The 19,270-nt window shown below is 38.7% G+C and overlaps 3 protein-coding genes across 4 annotated transcripts; 1 reads left to right on the plus strand and 2 right to left on the minus strand.

The window, feature by feature from the left end:
- Positions 1 to 113: 113 nt before the first annotated feature.
- On the minus strand, positions 114 to 8,342 carry pigf (phosphatidylinositol glycan anchor biosynthesis, class F). 2 transcript variants are annotated; one of them, XM_079595883.1, is made up of 7 exons: positions 8,168 to 8,342; positions 7,956 to 8,065; positions 7,465 to 7,714; positions 6,573 to 6,664; positions 6,376 to 6,492; positions 4,710 to 4,818; positions 114 to 768 (listed from the first exon to the last, which is right to left on the minus strand). In XM_079595883.1, exons 3-7 carry the CDS (start codon positions 7,690 to 7,692, stop codon positions 655 to 657), a joined length of 660 nt encoding a protein of 219 aa, XP_079452009.1. In that variant the 5' UTR covers positions 7,693 to 7,714; positions 7,956 to 8,065; positions 8,168 to 8,342; the 3' UTR covers positions 114 to 654. The 2 variants fall into 2 exon arrangements, with proteins under 2 accessions (XP_079452009.1, XP_079452010.1); XM_079595884.1 differs by having other exon boundaries at positions 8,156 to 8,182.
- Positions 8,343 to 8,365: 23 nt separating this feature from the next.
- On the plus strand, positions 8,366 to 10,375 carry cript (cysteine-rich PDZ-binding protein). Its single transcript, XM_079595887.1, has 5 exons — positions 8,366 to 8,495; positions 8,774 to 8,839; positions 8,943 to 8,997; positions 9,237 to 9,340; positions 9,429 to 10,375. Exons 1-5 carry the CDS (start codon positions 8,480 to 8,482, stop codon positions 9,491 to 9,493), a joined length of 306 nt encoding a protein of 101 aa, XP_079452013.1. The 5' UTR covers positions 8,366 to 8,479; the 3' UTR covers positions 9,494 to 10,375.
- A 132-nt stretch (positions 10,376 to 10,507) lies between these two features.
- Positions 10,508 to 15,757, minus strand: gch2 (GTP cyclohydrolase 2). Its single transcript, XM_079595886.1, has 6 exons — positions 15,179 to 15,757; positions 13,366 to 13,475; positions 13,116 to 13,171; positions 12,443 to 12,474; positions 11,584 to 11,668; positions 10,508 to 11,319 (listed from the first exon to the last, which is right to left on the minus strand). Exons 1-6 carry the CDS (start codon positions 15,483 to 15,485, stop codon positions 11,187 to 11,189), a joined length of 723 nt encoding a protein of 240 aa, XP_079452012.1. The 5' UTR covers positions 15,486 to 15,757; the 3' UTR covers positions 10,508 to 11,186.
- Between the last annotated feature and the right edge of the window lie 3,513 nt (positions 15,758 to 19,270).

Raw genomic sequence — 19,270 nt, forward strand, 5'->3', positions numbered from 1 at the left:
GGACGCTGTGAAACATGAACGATGGTGCTGTACAGTCCAAGTTATGGGCAAATGACAAAAAGACACATTCTTCAGGGAGAACTGACACAAGAACACTAATCTTTGAGATGGAATACAAGGAAAACAACGAAATGATTTGTTCAACGTACAAGCACAGAGAATAGACAATGAAAGAAATGTAAAGATGTCTGAGACACCCTTTTTAATGGCTAAGAACAATCGAACTGTATTTCCGTGTCTGGCTCAGCGAGCACGAGTACGAAACCCAGACAAGCCTAAACAGCACAACCAAACCCTTCGGTCATTTACAGAAGTAAGACTTTATTTAACTTCAAAAAGGGAACAAATCTCAACTTGCGTTGCAAAACCGTTGCTTTTTACAAAATGTCTCAAGACAGAACTGGCTTTATTTACAAGAAGGAAGAGAGGAATTATCAAATAAATATACTGCCATTATGAGCATACAACAAATGAAATATCTATTCTATAAAACAAAACAAAAAGACATTTGATTTGTATTGTTGTAAATGTGACCTCAGTGTCATTTTTCTTTGATTTGGAGCACGCACTGGGATGGACAGTCGCTTTTGACTCGAGCCTGGATCTTTTTCTCTGTCAAGTTTCTGGTGGCCTGTGAGTGTGTCCTTTGTTTCCTCACTTAAGCTTGTAGGTGAGCTGTTTGCGATGCCAGTGGATCCAGACAGGGGCAGCGACAAGGCCAGTCAGAAATCCAGTAGTTGCCCCGAGGGTACAGGAAATGGGCCAAACCTGCACAGAGGAGCCACAAAAACGAAGAGATCAAAACTGTCATATTGCAGGAGCACAAGTGACTGACTGCAAATTCTACAGATTCACTGTGGTGTTTTACCAACCAAATTTTTGTATTTGAGACTGCTTTCTTCCTCTTTCTTTTTTTAACATAGTTTTGAGCGTTACGTATGTGTGGCATTGCCTCTCAGGTCTGTGCCGACTGCTTTGCATTTTGAATTTGTGCTTCATATGATCAAGTTGATCTTCTTTTTAATGAATTTCCTGCAGTCCATGCGAATATGTGGAGTGGTCTGAGTGGTCTTTAAAGCTTCCAGCACATTGTGAGCAACAAAAAAAAGCCTTTATAAACCGTAGATATATGGAATGCAAATCTAAAAATCAAGGCGCAATGGTTTTATGAGTGCGCCTAATTCAAGATTAAAAACGTGCTGTTGATGCCAAATGTGCAGTGGATAAAAAAAATGTAAATTTAATGACTTGCAAATGCAAAATGCTTACAGACTATAAAAAAAGTTTTTCTAATATTTTGTCTCTTTTGTTTTTAGTCCTGTTGCTTCTTCATATCGATTTGAATACCTTATTTCAGTCTTGCACATAAACATTTTAAAATATGCAATTATTTTTCTGTTATATTAACTTGTAGAAAAACAATAATATTATACTAGTTAAGTGACAAAATATTTTAGCAGAGAACTATATACACTACCATTAAAAAGTGTGGTCAATAAGGTTTTTAATGTTTTTGAAAAGTCTCTTATGCTCACCAAGGCTGCAATTGTTTAATCAGAAATATGGTAAAACGGTACTATTTAAAATAACTTGTTTCTATTTTCATTATATTTTAAAATTTAATTCATTCCTGTATTACAAAGCTGAATTTTCAGCATCATTAGTCCAGTCTTCAGTGTCATGTGAATCCTTCAGAAATCATTCTAATATGATGATTTGGAGCTCAAGGAACATTTCTAATGGTTGTCACAAATATTTTTGTGATTATGTATAGAAAGTTCAAAAGAATAGCATTTATATGGAATAGAACTTGTCGATTTCGATCAGTTTAATGAATCATTTTCAAATAGAAGCATTAATTTCCCCAATTGACCACAAATCTTTTGAACAGTGTATATCAATATTTTAAAACGCATCACGCTTGTTTCACTATATTAGTTAGGACACTGCATAGACTTCCACCGATTTTATATCAGGCTAATATTCTCTATGGCCTAACCCAACCACTACTCTAAACCTAACTATCACAGAAACATGTTTTGGCAAATTTATAAGCCTTTTTTACTAGTAAAGGCCAATAAAATGTCTACTAAAAAAAAAAACTATATAAGTGAGAACATTTGGCCCTCACAAGTATAACCATATATGTACACACAACACACATATATGAATAATAGCAACAAAATATTTGATAAACACTATCCATCCTGTTCTTGTCCTCTTCTGTCTTTGTGTGTGATTTCTTCCCTTCATACTTGGCCCCTTCATAAATGACTGAAGATATGAAGAGTGGCTCAGAATTAAAAAAATGTCAGCAAGATTGATTATTCAATTATCTCAAGACTATGATGATATGGGTTGCGATATATAGTGTCATGGCAATGAGAATGAGCGAGTCTGTGCGAAAAGCATCTGTATTCAACCACCCCAGAGTTTCTCATTATCTCACAATGCCATCATCATGTGTTTAGGAATCATCAGTGAGTCTACGCCATCCTCACTCCCCTCCCTACAGCTTCCTCACTCCCATAATGAGTCAGTCTCATCTCTCTGGCCTCGTCTAGACGTCTGTGTGTACAGAGCGTGTCAGAAAGCACACATGGGAGACTTCAGCGTGACATTTTGAGGGCAAAACGAGGGCAAACACTGGCCTCTGATCAATGTCTGTACAACACATGAATAATTGAAGTACCAGCACAGTCCTTCTATGGTTTGAGAACATTCAATTTTTCATGAGGATTGGTTTATTCCCAACAAAACCTGTTTATGGCTGTCCTGCACGATTGATTGAGGAATGTCTATATTGTCTAAAAAAGGCTCTTAGTGTTAACAACACATTATTTATTTTCTATTTGATCTCTAGTATAATGCAATACTGAGATGTCCTTTAATAAAGATATCGATGTGATTGTGGTATAAAAGAAAGCAAGTTTCGTGTGTCTGAATAAAATGTAATTATGGTTTTTGCCCATTTAATGAAAATCAACGGGGTCCAAAGCAACATTGGACCCCATTGACTTTCATTAATTGGACAGAAATAGTTCATCAAAGTGTCTCCTTTTGTGTTCTGCAGGAGAAAGAAACTCACAGGCTTGGAATGGCTGAGTAAGAAGCACGTTCCATTGTTTTTCAAAGATAGATAAACGTATTTAGCTGTAATGCGTCTTTTGCAGCATCTTGTGCGTGACACGGTGTTCTTAAAATGCGTCTCTCGAGTTTAAAGAAATTCACAAAAAAAAAAAAACGCATCTCTAAAACTAGAACAGCAACACTGTGTTCAGTGTGAACCGGCCCTAAATGATAACACAACTTTACTTTTTGGGTGAACTATCCCTTTAAGGGATGTTGGACAAAAATATATTATTTTATTTGCATTTGCATTTAATTGCATGCATTATACATAAACAGCAAAGTAAAGCAGAACCAAAATATTTATACAAAGCAAAATTATTTCTCTGGCATGTTCCTCCTTTCTGAATTTTGATGCAGCATGAGAGCAGAAGCTTTAAAAACAAGGAACCCTGTACTGCAATTCTGCTGCCACAGCAGAAATCTGCTCTCTGCACTGAGCATAACTATGTATTATTATAGTCATTAATTAAAGGCAGGGTAGGCAGGATTTTTCTAAAAAACTTTTTCCCAAATTTGTTTAAACTGTCTTTATATACCAATACATAATTAACGCGATGGCGACCGCTCAGCTGGAGGAGGACGCGTTTACCTGCGCCGAGCGGAGAGGAGCGCAGTGCATGTAGTGATCATGTCAGAATCACATGTAATAAAATACCTAACTTTATCCTTATGAAGTACTCACTATCAAGTTAGCATATCGATACTGGTAAAGTTTAAAATATATTGAGTTTGATTCGGTAACGAGCTAGTAACATAAGGCAAAGCTAAAAACAGGTTGCATTGATACACGTTTTCCCATTACCATCAGTTACACTGTGACGAAGGTGAATTTCATGTAAGATTCATAACATATACGGTGTTTTGCATCTAAGAGCTTCCACGATGAAAGCACTGTTGACTCTGATGAGGACTAAGTTACACTCCAGAGACAAGTAGCCTACCGCATCGTCGGCTCAAGGACAGGCCCTTGCTTTGTTTTTGCCTTCGCTGACTGTATATGCAGGTACTGGGAATTTTGACTGCTCTTTCTCTGCCATAATTGTGATTATTCCTAGCTTCCGTGCCTCTTCCCCTCCTTGAGTCAAACGGGTGCGCGCATTTGGGCAGTTCCTGTAGCATCAGGGGTGGTAGCCATGGTAGCGAGGGAGATTGACAGTCGCCCAGCCAATCTCGTCCCGAATGGAAATAAGTAGCTGTGTTTATTGCAGCCCTGAGAGGACTACAGACACTTGATTTTTATACTCTCTTTTTCAGAGTGCTTACATTTTAATTATGTATTGGTATATAAAGACAGTTTAAACAAATTTGGGGGAAAGTTTTTTAGACAAATCCTGCCTACCCTACCTTTAAGCAACAAAGTTTGCTTTACTAGGCAGATTTAATGGAGAGTCACGGGAAATCATCAGAGGGAAGAGAGATGCATTGGGATGTGTTGCAGGCCAGACTCAAACCTGCATCACTCACTTGAGCACCATGTCTCAATGAGCCAGAAGCATGTCCATTAAATGCTAAATGTTCATTTCTTTTAAAATGACTGGAATTTCTGAGACCAGTTGCAATAGTGTCATCACACTAACCTGCCATGGCCTGTCCCAGTCGAGAGGAATGGGGAAAGCTCCCAGCCAGGCCCCAATCACACTACAGCCAGTGGTAATCTGAAGAGAGGTGTCCCACACTGACATCGCCCTGAAAATGACACATGCTTAATCATAACATTGCTGCTATTGCTGACAAATGAATAAAGCTCAAATGTTGCTCACGAATACAGCAAACTAATCATATATCAAAAATAGCAGTGTTTAAATTAACATACACTACCGCTCAAAAGTTTGGGGTCAGTATGTTTCTTTGTTTTGTTTTTAGTTTTTTTCTAAAGAAATTAATAATTTTATACATCAAGCATGCATTAAAATTGATCAAAAGTGACAAAGACTTCTGTGTTGTTCCAAAAAAATCTATTTCAAATAATTGCTGTTTTTTTAAGCCATCAAAGAATGTTGAAAAAAATTGTTTCATGGTGTTCAGAAAAACATTAAGCAGCACAACTGTTTTGTTAAGAAATGTTTCTTAAGCACCATCATATGAATAAATTAAAAATAAATAATTTTAAAATAGTTTTCAAAACAGTTATTTTAAATTGTAAAAACATTTCACAATATTAGGGTTTAACTGTATCTTTTGATCAAATAAATACATGTTCAAAAACATAAAAATCTTACCAACCCTAACCTTTTGAAAGGTAAAACATTTAATTTAGTTTAAAATACTGTATGTAGGTTATAAAATATGAGGCTTTTGTGGCTGTTATACAGTGTAGTGATGTAGGCCTAGGATACAAGAGGACTATGGATGTTCGATGAAAACAGACTGTCTGTGCACAACTGCATATTTACATCTGAGAGATAAATTTCCTGCAGTGTTTAAGCAGAGATACTGCAGCTGTATAAACACAGTATCTCTAACTATCCCATTGGAACCAACCCTAAATGATGGTACAAGCGTTCAGTGGTCTTGTTTCAAAACACTTTAGTCAATGTGAAGCTATTGTTCATTTAAGCTAAAATGTTACAGAAAAGCTTTAACAAAATTTTATATCAGAACCGCATACGTCTTGCGGAAGAATATTGTAGCCGGAACTACTTCTCTCTGTTTATGTCTATGACGAGTCACGCAGGTACTGGGCTACTCCGCAGTGGTACGACCCGAACCAGTCTAAAATAGTCAGAATAAACACTTATTATAGGTGTACCTTCGTGATTCAGGATAAGAAAAAAAACAAGGTTTGGAAAATGGATTCATGATATACTCACTCATTATATATATTTTGTACTTTTTGAACACAAAAAAAAGTTACGGAATGCAGCTTTAAATGCTAAACTATATACAATTAGAAAAGGACCAGACCCAGCTCATGCCCCAACCTGCATGATTTCCTCTGAGAGCATTAAGCCACACTTAACTCTAGTTGCTCATAAATATGGATTGAGGCATTGTGATTGCCATTTCAAAATGGTTTTGCATCATTTACTTTATATTGAAGGCGTTCACCCTACAATAATCCCTTATCTGTGAAACTTAATGAGATCTGTTGCACCCATTTGTCAAAGTTGGTCAAGGTCTCCATCTAGTGGATTACAGCCACTGAAACAATAACACAAACTGCTTGGCAAAGACTCTTCCACACCGTAAACAGAGCAAGCAGCGATTCAAGTGGTTTATGTAGAGAGTTTATCCTGCATTTACCCATCTCTGCTGAAAACCCGGATCCACGCCTGTACATTAGGGCCCAGTATGCAGAGACATCTCAAAGTAGTGAGTGTGGACAGCAGCACGGCCAGAGAAAACGTCTCCAGGGCAGACCTACAACATGACATGTGACTTATGCATCTGGTATTTCGCATTTCTGGACACAAAACAAACAAACAACATGTAATACTTACTCGAGCAGAGGTGCGCCGTACATTACCACCACAGAATGAAAAAAGAGGCATGACAGTAGAAAGTACAGACAGGATCTGGACAATCTGTTGATCTGTGAATAAAATCAAAAATTACATCTCTTGTTTTAATGGAATATTGCAGTATTTATTATAAATGATTTATCCATGCACATAATTTTTTTTAATTAAATAACTTCTCCCTCTTGCCATCTCTTCTCTTCTCTGATGATGTGTTTACTGGCGTGAGGGCGGGACAAACTGTCACTCACATGAGATCATAGCAAAAGCAAGCAACAACAACAATCCAATCTATTCCCAATGGACAAACTTTTTTTTTTGTTCAAGAAGCCACTTCACTGGTGCAGGGATGATGTCAAAACCCAGAAGAATAATTCGCCACTGGTTTCCTCGAGATTTTCCTAGAGGGTTTTATAACAAGGTTGTGTGAGTATGATTTATGAGTAAAATAAGGTCTGTGTGGTAAACATAAGTTGACAATAATTGGACATTTTGTTCTAGTACTTAAATAACACACACTGTTACGTACCACACACTCAGAGCAACCGAGCGTAACATCGATAACGCAATTTTTTAAGCTGTTATGTTCCTATTAAGTACTACCTAGATAAGAAAATTTGGAGTTTGTGTGTGTAATTTTTCGTTGTAGAACAAGGGGCATTATTTTACTCATAAATTGAAAAACCCCATTATAAAACCCATAGGAAAATCTTGAGGGAACCATTAATCTTCCGGGTTTTGACGTCCTCCCTGCACCACCCTATAGGGAAGAAAAGACTATCGCCATTTCCGTTTTATGCTGACTTTAATGCTCATTCTATTTAGTCATCAATTATGTTTGCTTATCATTGGAGAATGTTCTGCCCATCTCTACCTTGTAGCTCAATGTGTTTTTCTTTGTTGGAGGGCTGATGCCAAGAAGCCAAAACACTGCAATGTTGACCACAGCAACAGATCCAGCCACACAATACAACCAAACCATGTGGGTCCCATAAACAGAGAAGTTTTCCAAAAGCACAGCAGGCATCACAGTTGCCATGAAGATGGAGGAGGCAATAATGGCATGAGCGGATGCCATGCCCCTGATCTCAACATCCCACATTATGGAAGTTAAATGGAGGAACCTGTTAAAGAATAAATGCAAGTAAATTAATGGGATGCATGAACAATTGCAAAAGAAATGTTAAAGCCATTTGCGTGTCTTTCAAAATATTTCATATAAGGTCAAAGAAAGGACACGAAAGACAGATAAGAGTCCAACGTGATAATGAGGCTGGCAATAAAAGCATAATTTTGTTAGAAAAGCAAGGACACTATTGCATACAACTAAAACGAAAGGTTAATTCAATGATTAAATCAACTTACTTTGAAGTAAAGACTGACCCGTGGGGTGTTGTGCCTGCCTGCCCTGGTTGTAACTTATTTATCCAATAAATTAACTTCTAAACTAATGGATCACCAGATTCCTCCAGCACCTGAACAGTTTGAACAAATTTTTACCTTTCTAGAATGAATGCCATAAGACTGCAAATAATGTGAACAGTTTATTTACAAAACATGACTACCGTGTAACTTACTTCCGGGAAAATGAAGTCCCCAACAAAAAACTCACCCCAAAAAAACATACTACTCCAAAACATAATAAAAATATTCTAATAATAAAAACAATTTAACAAACAATAATGTATTAATATTATTATTGGATCAACAGTTTACACTGTTTTACTTGCTTCTTGCTACTAAATCATCTAGATTAATTTGCGTTTGTCGGGACTTTTATTTTGACAATACTTCATGATACGTCACTGAAGGCTAAGCAGTCTGTGTGTGTAGCTTCATTTTTTTTACATCTGGAACTATCTAGACGTAATAGCTACGATTTTGTGAAGATGGTTTGCGAGAAGTGTAAGTAGTTACATTGACATAAACCATATTGTAAATCAATTTATATATTTTTTAACCAATATGTCTTAGTCATTAATATTGTGATTCGTATGTATTCAGTAGCTTTAGGTCGCTAGCAAGATCACAGTAAGTTAACTAGAGAATTCTCAGAAAACAAAACAATCCACTGTGTTGACTGTGGTTCGCCCGTATCTCGATGACAGTACTGACGTAACGTTACATAAATGTGTGGGGTGTTTGACTGAATTACCGTAATCATGTTTTGATGTTCCCCCCAGGCGAGAAGAAACTGGGGCGAGTCATCACTCCTGATACCTGGAAAGATGGAGCTAGAAACACAACAGGTAGCGTTAAGTTGGATGAAAGCTTGGATAAAGCTACCCATTTGTATTTTGTGTTTATCCTTCGTCAACACTGAATACTAACATAAAAACTATTATATTACAGAGAGTGGTGGTCGAAAGCTTAATGAAAATAAAATGCTGACATCAAAAAAAGCCAGGTGAGTTGCTTGAAATATGTCATGCTTAATCATAGTATTGTAGTTAGTGCATTTAAAGGCATCATGAAATCAAAATAAACTATTCTTATTTTTTATATGGAATATTGCAGTTGGAAGATTTTCTTGTTCGAGAAGCTGTTTCACTCAGACATACGTTACAATAGGGAAGAAAAGACTTCCATTCTTCATGTCAACTTCAAATGCGAGTTATGATGAACATATGTATGCCATTTTGACAGGTTTGATCCCTATGGAAAATCTGGATTTGCCACTTGCAGAATATGCAAAAGCTCTGTCCATCAGTCTGGTTCACATTACTGCCAGGGATGTGCTTACAAGAAAGGTGAACGTTCAGAAAACGCTCTTTTGTTTCTGCCACAAATATAATATATATTAAATATATTCTCACCACCCCTCTTTCTACTTTGCAGGAATTTGTGCCATGTGTGGGAAGAAGGTTATTGACACCAAGAACTACAAACAGACCTCAGTTTGATTTATTCTCTCTTGCTGGAGTTTTTGTGTTTAGCTGAGAAGGGGATATTCGTGGATGATTATGTTGACTCTACTACGTGTTGAGAATGATCATTTAGGTTCACAAAAGAGTTTAATTTGCAGTGTTTTATGGCAAAAGTGCTGTGAAAGGAGTGTACTGGATTATGACTGTATTTATATGAAAATATGTCAGTGGTATTTTTCTCTCACTTAACCTTAGAGCAATATATTGGCTTGCACTGTTTGGACAATGTAGATGCCTTCTTTAAGTGTATTTGCTGGAGAATATTTTTGGTAAATGTTCTCATTCATTTTTTTAGTACATAATTTATCATTTTAATACTACCAAGCATGAAAAAAGAAAATCCGTCCTCTTCATGGCAATGTATTGCCCTTTTAGTCTTAGTCATCGGACCTTACTAAACTCTTGGCTTTGACTTTTAAATGTCATCGCTTCCCCCAATTAAGAAAATATATAGATATCTATTTAGTTTGAAGTGCTATTTTTTTCTACTGTTTTCAAGGCAGTGTCATGCAGAATCTAATGTAAATATGAAACAGTAGACAGTGACATGCCAATATATGACAGCTACAAGCTCCATGTACAGCAATGTTTATAGCCTGTTTCCACTTATTGTCCCGCCATTGGTTATTTTTGTGAACACTGTTGCAGATGTTTTCTGGAAATATGTTTGTTGTTTCCTTTTTCAGTGATCATTTGGAATTACATAAGTTTTGAATTTCTTTTAGATGTCTATTGAACCCACATACTTAATAGGATTTGTAGACAGTAACTGTTGCAAATGTTCTTAAACTCTTGTTTATTTTGCCTTATTTTAAGTGCAAGGCGGCACAACATAGCAATACTTAGATACTGTATAATAGCATTCCCTTATATCAATTCAATTAAGAATGGACACCTGTACCAATGTGAGACTGTTTTTACCTCTGTAAATAAAATTGTGACAACATCTTGCAGAAATCAGTCTTTTGCATAAGAAAGTAGAGACTAATGCATTTCATAATGGTGCTTTAATGTTTTAGTTGGCATAGTTTGTTTTTTATACAATTCAGACAAATATATTATGTAAAAAATGGCAATATTCCAATGTCAATATTGGTTACTTCTAACCACATACAAATGATTCCCCAGATACATCACAAAGAACCTTTCATTGACTTATATAACAATAAATCATGTTGGCTTATGACTCTTTGAATATTATCTAATCAGTACATGACAAAAATGTGACGTGTTTGGTTTTGTAAAAGTTATATACAAATTAGTTCTAGTATCTTCATTTTGCAAAAAAAAAATTAATAAGGTTAGACAAGTATCTGAGGCAATATGTAAATTTAGTAATTGTTAATCAGTAAGATAATAGAAATGACTCGTACATAATAATAATTCAGTTTTAAGGCAGCCGTGTGATTGATTTAATGGCAGGTCTTTTTCTCAAAAGAAGTACTTCATGTAGGAACACTGATTCTTCAATATTCACATTTTATATTTCAATATATGCAAACAGTGAGTTTCGGCTGTTGGCGATACAGCTGTGCCTCAGTAGCAGGTGGACAGATCTAACGCCCTGGCTCAGTGAGATTCTCTTAGCACCATGGAGGACTTCAAACGTAGAGAATGATCATTGACCTTTTTGACTGTAAACACACGGAGTTGGCGCAGGTAAGTGTGATCACTTTGCACTTTTTGTCAGGGCGAGGAACTCCTCTCGGGCCTTCGGGTCCTCTCTGAATACACCCAGCATGGTACTGGTCACAGTACGGCTGTTCATCTTCTGCACTCCACGCATCACCATGCACATGTGACTACAACAACAAACATCCATTCAGGTCAGATGTTCATGCGCAGTGTATTTAATTCATAATTCATCAACCATGACAGTCACTGTAAGCAGAAGCTGAATGAAAGTACTGTATTCTGAGCCTTGAAGTTACGTGAATCGAATCGAATTAGGTGTGTGTTTGCATACTTTGTATATGTTTACTATATTAGATAATATAACATCTAATAATTGTACATAATCTGATTGAATGTTTTGAAAGACAGTGTTTTGTATTTTAAATACTTACGCTGCCTCAATGACGACTGCCACACCGACAGGCTGCAAGGCCTCAGAGATTGCCATTGCTATTTGCTTTGTCAAGCGCTCTTGGACTGCAATGAGCAAAATGAACAGTAAAACACTGAGGAAGCAACACTTTACAAGCAAGACAGAAACACAGAAGCACTGAATAAACCAAGAGATAGAGATAAACACAACAAACTTAACATTAACATGAGAACGGACAGGGATGAACAGAAAGTGAGAGCAACATGCATTCAGTAGTTAAGTCTGAGGTTGAGAAATGCTAGCACTGAAAATGTTATACTGGATTATGTACAATATCTTTTATATCTCAGTAATGTTTCCAATACTTCCCATTCAAAAGTTATTAGTCTGTCATTTTTTTTAAATAAGTCTCCTATGCTCACCAGGGCTTAACTTATTGGATCAAAATATATATAGTACAGTAAAAACAGTACTATTGTAAAATATTACATATTATTTTTTCAATTTTAATACATTTTAAGATGTAAATTTCAGCATCATTACTCCAGCCGTTACAGAAGTTCAGAAATCATTCTAATACTTGGTGATTAAAAACATTATTTTTATTATTATTATTATTTTACTGTTATTATGTTGAAAACAGTTGGGCTTATTAATATATTTCTTTAGAAACCATAATCCATTTTTTCAGGATTCTTTGATGAATAGAAAAAGTTCAAAAGAACAGCATTTATTTGAAATATAAATCTTTTGCACCATTACAAATGTCACTTTTGATCAATTTAATGCATCCTTGCTGAATAAAAGTATTAATTTCTTTAAAAAAATAAATCGAATTATCTATATTTTTCTTGTGGTAAGTATCTAGGGATAGTTACCTTGAAGCCTGCGACTGTAGATTTCAACAATCCTAAAGAGGGAAAAAATCCATAGTGTGCAAGTTAAAACACCAAAAATGTTGAACTTATCAAACAGCCATTTAATAGATAGCTATCTCCTTAAGAGTACAGAATGACAATATTAGCAGAATATTACTGTTTTTCAGTATGTATGTTGTATGGTGTTTTTCTGACCCTCTTTCTCATAAGCAGTTTTCTATAAATATTGTTTCCTAAACTTATATATAACTATAGTGTTACTGGTAAATATTCTAGAAAAATGTGTGATAAGGTTAGTAATAAATATAAAGGCAGTTGTCTGTGTGTATTTTACTCAGGCAAAGGAAGCACTAAGCTGCACATTATATTTTGTGAGGGCAGCAATGTTAATGGTTCCCACAACCACCCCACAGTGGAGGTGGGAGTTGAGGGGGATTTCCTCAGCGCCAGAGGTCAGCTAGTCTGGCGTTTTTCAGATGGGACAGGATACTGTGCCAGGCTTTGGATCTAAGCTTCACGTGAATGGGCTGTGATAACAGAAGAACTCAGCCACTTGTAACTAATATGTCCTTTTATTCGGTCCCAATCTGATGTGAGAACAAGGCCCTTTATCATCCGTCTGAGACTGGCACACTAAATTGTGTGTGTGTGTGTTATAGTGTTATTTCCTCACCTTGCAAGCTTACTGAGTCCAACAACCTTTTTACTTGGCAGATATCCTATGTGAACCTAGAGATGAATTAACATAAAATAATTTATCAATTTATTTGTCACGTAATGCAGCTCAGTGAAAAGAACCCATTGACCTGTCAGCACTAAACACTCTCCCAGGCCTAGACAAATGTATGCATCAGAGATCCCCTCATAACCCATAAAAAACGCATAATATAACATGATGAACTAAGTGGGATAATGATACATACCTTGCCAAAAAATGGTACTAGATGATGTTCACAAAGTGAAAACATGTCAATATCTTTCACAATAACTAGCTCCTCATGGTCCTCATCAAAGATGGCATCATTAAGTATATCTGTAAAATATGAAAAAAATATACACAAAAGTGAATTGCTTAAACACGTAACTTTGATGGTGTTTTGCTACTGGACACACATCATTTTAAAATCCTCTCATAAATCAGGTCACTTCAAGAGAGAGGCAAAAACCTTAGGAACTAAACTGTGATTTGTTTAAGAAGCCTTTAACACCAATCAGAATTTTGAAGCGGGTGCTTTCAGCATCGGTTGATGTCTAATTGAGCAATTCCAGAATGACATAGCCTATAGGTAAATAATAAAACCCCTCATCAAAGTAGTGGAATTGTCAGATACACCAATGGGTAAAAACTTAAAGGTGAACTATGCAGGTTTGTTACCTTAACTGAACAGCTTTGGAGTCATTGGAATGGTTATATTACTTTTTTCGGGTTGAATGGTGGTCGTCTCGCACCCCCCCTATCGCCTGTGTGCGGAAAAACCACCCTTGCGACTTTGGGGCGGCGGGACGCCGGCCGGCACGTCAGGAAGTATCGCGTGATATCAGGTCTCGTGATGTAACAAATTGCTTTACGGCAAAAAAAATCTGCTAAAATTCTGTCATTATTGCGCTCCCTCACGCTGTTCGAACCCGAATGAAGAAGACGTTGTAAAGAATGTCCCAACTGCTTTGATGTCGTTGATCTACTAGCCTCTGGTATCAGAGTCGCCAACGAGATTATCGACAGTGTTGTCAAATATCTATTCCGAAGCTGTAGGGGGAGCTCTATAGAGAAACCTGCAAGCAAAAAGCGAGAATACAGCAAAGAAATTCCCAAAGCTGCATAGCCCTGCTTTAAAGACTGCCCAAATATTGCATCCTGAAAAGTATTAGGAACAGAATGATAAACAATTTTATTGACCTATTGTTATTATATTTTTTGGCTTTATTCATATACATAAACATAACTAATATAAACCCAATTGGTGATGAGATAATAACTAGTATTATGTGGGACTCTAGCACAATTAGCTAACTTAAAGTTGGCATGAAACAGAAGTTGTTTCTCAAACAAGAAAAATGTAGGGCGGGGATGATTGGATTGTTGTCCTTTGCTATGATGTCATGTGAATGACAGGTTGTCCCGCCCTCGCACCAGTAAACACCTCACCAGAGAATAGATGTCACTCCAAGAGGGAGGGGATGTTACTTCGATTAAAGATTACAAGGGCACATGCAATAAAAATAATAATAATAATAATGATGTGCACGGATAACACGTTGTTACATTATAATGCCATTAGCTGACGACTTTGTCTTGTTGTGTGTTAGTTTAGCAAAATAATCTGCTGAAGTCTATAGCAGATATAGATATTAATTTATGCATATAACTGATACATTTGCAGAAACCTGATACACAGTAAACTTGCTCTCGAATGTTCACGAACCGGCGTTGACCGTTCCAATATGGCGGGCGGCTTACGTATAAAGGCCCGTAGAAACAGCTGCTAATGAGCCATCTATGTCTATATACTATGGTTCAAGCGCCTTAGCTGCTGTTCCTATAGTAACCTCCTCTGATGAAAGTGATTTTGAAGTCGGTGTCTGCTGACAAACTTGAAATCTTACTTTGTGATTGCTAAAACGCTGTAAACTTCCATGTAGGCTATGCAAAAAGAAATCGTAAAAATCAAGTGACATTTTTTTAATGCTATCATTCGCTGGGAAAAAAAGAAGAACAACAAAAAACAGCCTACTTACCATAGATGGTCTCATGGTAGCCTTTGGTCAGGAACTGCATGGCCTTAGCTGCACGGAGTGGGGTTTTGAGGAGACCCTGCCGGTCAGTGTTCTCTCCCAGACCTCTCAGTATGGTTGTGTACGCCGCCTCCAGAGCAGGTAACCGCGACTCATCCTCCGCCTCTTTCCGGGATGTCTCGTTTTTGTGCTGGACAGCGACTTTTTTCGTATCGACTGTCAGCTCGCTAAAGCCATTACGGCAGAGATACTCTGTGACAATTTTGCCATTGCTAAAACCGTTCAATTCTGCCGCCTTTTGGTACTCCATTGAATGTACTTTAAATGAGTATTTAAAATAGAAAAATGTAGGCCCTATTAGTATTAATATAGGCTAATATAAAGAAAAGTTTAGTCGTAAATGCAATCAGACGTCTATTCTTGGTCCTCAGGTATAGGCAGGAGATCGTCGTAGTGCTCTTGAGTTGAGATGCAGTTGCAGTCTAAAAGTCTCTCCCACTCAGCGTGGCATTTATAGGAGCCCTTCACTATCGCTGTGTCCAATTGTGCACGTCGGGGTTTAGTGTGAGCACGCGCTCCGTTGTGTTTTACACATGTCACACCCTTTTTATGGGCTGTAATTGAATGATGCGTTACAGTCATGCAAACGGCGGAAACTGATTCGTGATTTGCTATTTTGAATGTAAAGACACAAATGAGCGTCAAACGTCTGAGCATATGACCTCACGTGCTCACTCATAAGCTAGACCCTCATAAGCTGTATTAGACATGTCAAATTCTTTGAAAGTAAAAAAAAAAAAAGCTTAACAATCATTATAATAAGATTAGCAATAATAAGAATTAGACCTAAAGCATTTTTTGTTGTTGTTAGTGTTGTCTTTGTTGGTGTGAAATATATTATAGCCTATAAAATTTTCAATGGCAATATTTAAAAGGCACACACAAATAGACATATTTGGGACTTCCAATTGACATCTATTGTGTATGAGCTTATGATATTTGATATCCTCTACCCCTAAATCGTCATCACACAAAACATTTTTTCATATAAAAACCTTGAATCATTATTTTTATATTCATAACTAAGTCATAATTTCCTCACATTACTTATAGTATCATTTGGTTCCCATAATTAAAATCCTGATCAAAGTATTCATCCATTGAAGAAAGTTTGGAAATCATATGACTGAAAATAATAAAAATAGAGTTATTCCTGATAGCAGCATATCCAAGACTGATCTCTGTGACACAGCTCGTTTCCCCAAAAAAGGTCAGTTTTCTTATTTTTGCTTGAAATTTGATCATGTGAATGTCAGGCGTGCATGGGCTGATAAGGTCCTTTTAAAAATCTTGAGATTTACAGTGGGTTATATCATGACTGTAGACGTTTTATGCGGGTATAATTTATGCAGGTTTATGCATGCAGGTAGGCGTTTTTATTTCATAAAAAAAAAAAATGAAAGAATGAATTCATAAATTGTTGAAAGCATGTACAATTAATTCATTATATGTATAAATTAACATGAATGTTTTGGAATTATGCAATACTTACAATGCTCCAGTATACTCAAATGAATTTGCTCAGAAAGTACAAAAGAACACAGAATCCAAGATCATATAATCAAAAGGAGATTACTCCTTTATGCAATGTACAAAAATAACCCAGCAGCTCCATTGCATTAATATATTGCGTCATCTGACCTTTTTTCCCTTGTGATGATGATGAAGGGCTCTGGTAAGTCTGGCCTTTGAGAGGTGAAATGGAAAAGTGGCTGACTGACCAAAATAATAATTTGTTCCTTGGGAAAACATCCATGCAAAAACGTCACAATAGAATTCAAAGGATGAACAGTTCCGGTGTGACATTACAAGACAATTGTAGCAACTCATGTAATAACAAGGCATTCATAACTGCATTTAATGGAATAATGTTGGTATTTTACATACTGTTTTTCATTTAACAGTATGTATACCTTTTTGTTGTCAATTTTATTTAATTTTTTATATTCTCATTTAACTAAAAGTGTCTTTGGCTTATGCAAATATAAATAATAATAATAATAATAATTTCCACATTAATAATAATAGTATGGTAGTACAGCAGTAGTAATACAAATAATAATAAATGTGTGGATATTTAAATCTGGTGCATTTAGGGTTATGATTTACATTTTAAAACTGTAAAGGAATACCAATAATTTTTATGTTTAATAATAAAAAATATAATAATTGCAAGAATATTTAAATCTGGTGCATTAGTTTAAGAGTTGATTTAGATTTTAAAAATGTACGGGAATACAAATGTTTGTTTGTTGTTGTTGTTTTACAAAAAGCTATTACAATTATGACTATATGACAATGTTTTGGGTGAGTTTATAATATAATTGTCACGGGTATGGTGCGGATGAAGACAGGCAGAGGCACAAAGCTCCAATTCAAACTTTTACTAATAATACATTTACACAAAAACGGGTACAGGCAGCTGGGTAACACATCCAATACAACGTAACATAAACATTGACCGACAACTGAAAGGTGAAAGACAGGAACTTAAATACACAGAGGATGACGAGGGTACAACAGGTGATGACAATGAAGGATGATTAACTGATTAACTAGACAGGTGATGAAAATGAACTAATGAAAATGACGACAGAGATGAAGAAAAACACTGAATGAGAAAAACAACCTAAAAGTCCATGGAAACAACAGAAAACAAAGTCCCAACCCTGACATAACGCCCCCCTTCAACAAGGCGCGACCTCGCGCCGTAGAACAACAAAGGGGTGGGGGGGTGGGCGCCCTGGAGGCTGATGAAGGGGTGGCCGATCTGGAGCAGGAAGCCTCCAGGGCGGAGCAGGACGTGCTGGCGGCCAGGGCGGAGCAGGACGTGCAGGCGGCCAGGGCGGAGCAGGACGTGCAGGCGGCGTGGACCCTTCGGGCGGCCATGGCGGCGTGGACCCTTCGGGCGGCCATGGCGGCGTGGACCCTTCGGGCGGCCATGGCGGCGTGGACCCTTCGGGCGGCCATGGCGGCGTGGACCCTTCGGGCGGCCATGGCGGCGTGGACCCTTCGGGCGGCCATGGCGGCGAGGACCCTTCGGGCGGCCATGGCGGCGAGGACCCTTCGGGCGGCCATGGCGGCGAGGACCCTTCGGGCGGCCATGGCGGCGAGGACCCTTCGGTCGGCCATGGCGGCGAGGACCCTTCGGGCGGCCATGGCGGTGAGGACCCTTCGGGCGGCCATGGCGGTGAGGACCCTTCGGGCGGCCATGGGAACCGTGTCGGAAGGGCCTCCACGATCCCCTCAGAGGACTTATTGCCCCGCCCCAAAATTTTCTTGGGGAGGTCAGCACTGGACGGGACCAGCGGCGAAGGCGGTCCTGGGCTGGACGGGACCAGCGGCGAAGGCACTGGGCTGGACGGGACCAGCGGCGAAGGCTCTGGGCTGGACGGGACCAGCGGCGAAGGCTCTGGGCTGGACGGGACCAGCGGCGAAGGCTCTGGGCTGGACGGGACCAGCGGCGAAGGCTCTGGGCTGGACGGGACCAGCGGCGAAGGCTCTGGGCTAGACGGGACCAGCGGCGAAGGCTCTGGGCTGGACGGGACCAGCGGCGAAGGCTCTGGGCTGGACGGGACCAGCGGCGAAGGCTCTGGGCTGGACGGGACCAGCGGTGCAGGAAGCTCTGGACTGGACGGGACCAGCGGTGCAGGAAGCTCTGGACTGGACGGGACCAGCGGTGCAGGAAGCTCTGGGCTGGACGGGACCAGCGGTGCAGGAAGCTCTGGGCTGGACGGGACCAGCGGTGCAGGAAGCTCTGGGCTGGACGGGACCAGCGGTGCAGGAAGCTCTGGGCTGGACGGGACCAGCGGTGCAGGAAGCTCTGGGCTGGACGGGACCAGCGGTGCAGGAAGCTCTGGGCTGGACGGGACCAGCGGTGCAGGAAGCTCTGGGCTGGACGGGACCAGCGGTGCAGGAAGCTCTGGGCTGGACGGGACCAGCGGTGCAGAAAGCTCTGGGCTGGACGGGACCAGCGGTGCAGGAAGCTCTGGGCTGGACGGGACCAGCGGTGCAGGAAGCTCTGGGCTGGACGGG

This window comes from Phoxinus phoxinus (assembly GCF_949152265.1).
Source record: "Phoxinus phoxinus genome assembly, chromosome: 21".
NCBI classification, from domain to species: Eukaryota; Metazoa; Chordata; class Actinopteri; order Cypriniformes; family Leuciscidae; genus Phoxinus; species Phoxinus phoxinus.